General features: G+C 37.7%; 1 protein-coding gene across 1 annotated transcript; it reads right to left on the bottom strand.

The window, feature by feature from the left end:
- Positions 1-383: 383 nt before the first annotated feature.
- LOC104120291 (protein RETICULATA-RELATED 4, chloroplastic-like) lies at positions 384-4,779 on the bottom strand. Its single transcript, XM_009632035.4, has 8 exons — positions 4,119-4,779; positions 2,651-2,719; positions 2,107-2,238; positions 1,841-1,894; positions 1,702-1,746; positions 1,454-1,593; positions 727-852; positions 384-639 (listed from the first exon to the last, which is right to left on the bottom strand). Exons 1-8 carry the CDS (start codon positions 4,713-4,715, stop codon positions 579-581), a joined length of 1,224 nt encoding a protein of 407 aa, XP_009630330.1. The 5' UTR covers positions 4,716-4,779; the 3' UTR covers positions 384-578.
- Positions 4,780-5,525: the final 746 nt, after the last annotated feature.

A 5,525-nucleotide genomic window follows, 5' to 3' on the forward strand; every position in this document is an offset into this window, starting at 1 on the left:
TAGTCTAGCGTACGGAGGGGACCTCAGTTGGCGGACAGCAACCGTACTGACATCGGTTGCCTAGCCTTACGTCGCCCTTCCAAGGAACTTCAGGAAGGCGCCGCGTAACATAACACATGATATGTGAAGAAAATCTTATTATAGAGTGAAGAGAAACTACCTGATGACCATAGGACTTTAAAATATAACCTAGACCTTCGTCCTTCAGCACACATCCATTGACAGAGAGCAATAAGCTCGCCAACATCAAAAGATTCTTACTAAAAGGGGAGTGGATAGAAGATTAACAAAAACTTTATCAATGTAAATCTTCAGCGCAAATCCTGTTGTGGCTCCTATCAGATATATGTGAACATAGAGCACAAGCTATCAACAAGAACAAATTTTGCACAACCAAGAGATGTTGAACCCTTCTTTTGAATTCAACAAAATAAAGTAACAGTAAAGAGCGTGACAAAAAATCTCACCACTGTTATAAATTGAAGTTCAATTAAAACAAAAAACACTAAAAAAAAAAAAAAAAAAAAAAAACCGTGTACAAATGATCCTTGGTTGACCACAAAACTGGGAACCATTATCTAAGTTTCTTTTTGTTCTCGTGACCTTTGGATTCCAATCCCACGTGCAAAATCCACCCACCTGGTAAGAGAGAAGAAAAGATTTAGAGAGCTCGAAGATAAAAAAAAAAGTTCCCAAGGAAGACCTTAAAGCGGAAAGAACATGTACATTAATGATCCCAAAAAGGTATTGCCAGTTCGGAAAACGAAGCATAGTGCACCGAGTATGATCTTGTGCTTGTGTAGCAACGGCTCCAATATTCGTTGTTCAATAACTCCAGCAAGGATTTGGTACCTGGTAAAGGAGCAAAACCACTTAGATCACTCACAATCCGTCCTCCATAATAAAAAGGAGACAAGATACGAGCCTTTAATGTTATGACATGGTAAGATGACAAAACCTCATAATTGTAAAATATAAGAACACTTTGTATATGCTTAGCTCCTTTTACTACAAGCTATTTTTTAAGGCCGTTTTAAAAAAATCCAATTTCTTCACTAGAATGTTTACACTAGGGTTATCCGCATTAACTTTATAGGGAAGGCACACCAAGCTTATGCACTTTATATAGAGTAATGTGAATCAAGGAGCTATGTCCAAAAAAGGGCCATGTGTGAAATGATTGAACAAGGATATCTCAAAAGAAGATAGTGAGACGGAAGAATACATGTTGAAAGGAAGATGATAAAGGTGCTCAATTAGAAAAAGTAGTTTTATGGCAAGAAAACTGGCAGCCACAGAAGAAACTCTTGTTTCATATTGTAAATAGGTAGTCTTGAACATAGTGACAGGGTTAAACATGTGAAATTTCCTCCCAAGTACCTCTCCTAGCAAAGAGATGGAAGAAGCTGATCACTAGTTTGGACGACACTAGTGCTCGAAAATGTAAAAATACCTAAGGTTGCTTGAGACTGCCATGTAAACGCCATATGCAGCACTGGTCGGCAGAACGGGTAAATCCTCAGCTTCACCCGCAAAGGTTTTATCAATAGCCTTTCGTGCGTTGATTAAAGCATTTGTTACACCTGTACCAATCTGGAAAAAGGGAAAAATGTATTTACCAATTACATGGAAGGGACAACATCTTGTGATTCCCACAATATTTTCTTGTCCGCCAAGAAGAAAAGCTCTTCACAGACTTACCAGAGATGCGCCTGAACCAACTGCAAATAGTTTGGCCCCATTTCTCTGCAGGACAAGTTAGACTATTCTAAGCTTCATAAATGCATACAATTTGCAATTAAATAAGATAAGCTTATTGTAAATTTATCAAATGCTTTACCACTATAGCGCCTATTCTCTGTAGAAATGTATAGGAAGTACCAGCCAACACAACCTGAGAACAGGATAAAACGGAAATTTAAATCAGTTACTTGTATCGGGTGACCAGAGCACGTCCCCTTATACCACAAAAGGGAGAACAAAATTTATGAGAAAATTATGTTTTAGTTTCATATAATACTATTTACTTCATCAAAATTATGTTTTAGTTTCATATAATACTATTTACTTCATCAAAATTATGTTTTAGTTTCATAAATCATAAACCTGAAATGCGTTGTCGGGGCAGTTGTAGAAAATTCTACTAAGAGGCCCAGCACCAATTGCAAGAGAAGGACGGAGAATAACAGTCGGAGCTGGGAGCCAGACTAGCATGAAATCAGCAACAATGGCCATTACCTGAGTAAAAGTACACATCACCCCGAAGTCAAGTATAGAAATTTCAAGAAAATATTTACTTCTCCAGAACCCAAAAAGTAGTGTCAGCTAGAGAGTTATGGCTTTCAATGATAGGCAAGAAAAATGAGGACTAAAACATATATCAGAATGTTCAGCTTCAGTTAGAACCTCAAGCACAATCTAATAGATGTTCAACATAATACCTCATAATTTGCTCAAGACTTGTTCATTGCAATAGAACAATAATTGCTTCCTAAATGTGAGACAAAACTTATTTTGCAGCTCTAACTGGATTGAAATGCTTCACCTTCTTTACCCAATATTGTTTTATTATGTGGATTAGGGTTCTAACTGGTGCAACTTCAATACTGTATTAAATGTGCTTCAGTCCAAGTTATGGGAGAAATTGTACCACATCAGCACAGACAAAGTCCAGTTCGTTTTTGAAATTCTCCCTCCGCTTTTCCAGCTCTGCAGCAGTCTGAAACATAAACAACGTAATTCAGCTATCCGTGTGACTATTAAACTCTGGATAAAAGGTCAATGACAAACACAAATGACTGTTAACGAGAGTCAGACACAAGATTCATTCAGATATAACTAAATGTAACAAAGGTCAGTTTGGTATAAATGTTAAATGTCCCAACCTGACTAATGGGAAGGAGGGAGGATAGAAGGGCCTGACCTTAAAACCGTTACATGTCAATAGTAGCATTCATGAAAAACAAAGATATATGTACAGAAAAGAAAAATAAACAACTGCCAAACTGAAATAAAAATGCAGAACTCAGACTGCACGAATATATTGTTACCATTTTACTATATCTTTTACGTCTTTTTGTGTCAACTGTTTCCTCTTTCCTTTTTTTTTTGGGGGGGGGGGGGGTAGGGGAGGGGGCTTAATCCACCATTAGTCATCTCTTTATGGCAGCGGGCAAGATACACTAATCAGGACTTCTTGATCATTTCCAGTGACTCCAAGTCAAAAAGGTCAGTTAATTAGTGGAGACTAGAGATGTTACGGTTATAATATTTGAAACATAACTATCCTGTTCATTTCAAGGCTGAGGAGTACACTTCGAGTGTCAGGATGAACTCTTACGGATTGTCAAAGACAATGTGCAAAGCATAGAGCAAACAGATTGTCCACTAACCATTCATAAAAACTAGTACTAATAATATGTAACTGAATTATATCATTAGATGATTTTGTAATTTGTAGTAAAAGATGAATTGCAAAGTTATTCTAAATACTAGATATCATAAAGCTTAATGCGCATCAATATTCTTCTAACAACAAATAAATTCAGAATCTTTGTCATATTTCCAAGCGCAACCAACACAAAACCACATCATTCACCAATATAAACATGGAAAAAAAAGGGGAGGGAGGGGAGACTTGTGTCGCTCGGATCCTTCAAAATGATCGCCAAACTTGTGCCGGTTTCTCCAAAACTGCACTTATATTTTGAGGATCCCACATGGGTGTGGTTTTGGCAGATCCAAGCAACATAGGGGGAGAAAGGAGCAGTATTAGCAAGAAGATTTTAACTTATATATCCTGACTGTGTAATAAAATTACATTGTTATTACGTTTTTAACATGTTGTAACAGTTAACTTGTTTCTAAAGTGGATTTAACTTAGATACACTAAGAGTATAAAGAACTTTTTCAACGATAATTTAACCTGCTGTAGCAGGTATGTGTAATTATCTTTTAGCTTACCTGATAGGGGACACCATCTAGCAGTCAAACTCTTTTCAAGTTACTAATCCTACTTTTTATGGAAAGTTGCTAGTAGTTATCTTTTCAAGTGAACTTTTTATGGTCTCGATGGATAGAAGTTAAACTCTAACAAGAAGGAAGACAAAGGAATTAACCTTAGTAAAGATGCCAATGCCACATTCAATTGCAACTTTAGTCAAGAAGAGATCATCAGCCAGCAGCCGTTCTTTAAACCCACCAAAGCCTAGCAGCCACCGGAGAAATGGTGACTTTTCGAGTTCCATGTACCGGTTAACGATGGCCGGAGGTATTTTACCGGCCTCAATTGCAGCAGCCAAGTCCATAGGCAAGCTGTCCAGTGATCTTTCAGCTTCAGCCAAAGCCATTATTGCTTCTTTTTTGTTCCTTTCCCCTGCATCCTCGTCATCCTTCCCTCCTCCACAGCCTCCTTCTCCACCGCCTCCGCCTCCGCCGCTGCCACCGATATTTCTGTCACCGCCGTGATTACTGAAGATGGGAAAAGAAGTACGAGGAGGGCGAGAGTGGAAATTAAGAGAAAAAGTTGGAAAGTTGGTTTGGTAAGTGAGGGATGAGAAACGAAAGGTTGAAGATTTGGAGTGGCTGAAAGAGCTGGTAGTGAGGTAGGAGGTGGCTGTGGTGACGGCGATGGCCGCCATTGAGGGTGGCCCGGGGGTGGGGGGAGTGGCAGAAAGTTGTGGACTATAATACAGTTGACAGTTGAGCTTCTCCATAGTACAGTTCTGACGAAAAATATTTAGGGGCAAGCAGCAACCTTGGAGAATTTTCTGACACGAATAATTAATCACTATACTGTTGTAAAATAACACTATAAAGTAAAGAAACTAAAACAATTATACAGAGATATTGATATATTATTCAACTTCAAATTTAACTACATAATAAATTAAATTCTCCTCTATTTATAGAAGAAAGGAAACTGTTATGTAAGTTGCTTGTAAACTGCTACTGCAAGCTGTCGTGTAAGCTGCTACTGCAAGTTGCTTGTAAGCTGCTGTGTAAGCTGCTACTCTAAGCTGTTGTGTAAACTTGTTGTAAGTTGCTACTATATCAGATATAAATAGTCTTATATCAAAGGTAATATTTATCCATAACGGAGTACCGAAATGATAAGCTTCTTCAGGAGGCTTATTTCCAATAGAGTACTAAATAGATAAACATATTTACGGCGGAGTCCCATATGGATAAGCTTATTCAAGAAGCTTATTTACAACGGAGTACTAAATGAACATCCATAATATAATATATTTATAACACCCTCCTTGGATGTTCATTAAAAGATATTGTGTCTCGTTAAAACCTTACTAGGAAAAACCCAATGGGAAAAATCTTAGTGAAGGAAAAAGAGTACACATATTTAGTAATATGCAATTCTAGCTGCCTCATTAAAAACCTTATAAGAAAAACCCCATGGGAAAAACCTGTAACGACTCGACTGGTCATTTTGAGCATTTACGCTCCTTTAAACTATTTGAAATCTTGAATAACTTCCTACGAGGTATTATGACTTGTGTGAATTGTCG

Source organism: Nicotiana tomentosiformis, chromosome 1, assembly GCF_000390325.3.
Source record: "Nicotiana tomentosiformis chromosome 1, ASM39032v3, whole genome shotgun sequence".
Lineage (NCBI taxonomy): Eukaryota > Viridiplantae > Streptophyta > Magnoliopsida > Solanales > Solanaceae > Nicotiana > Nicotiana tomentosiformis.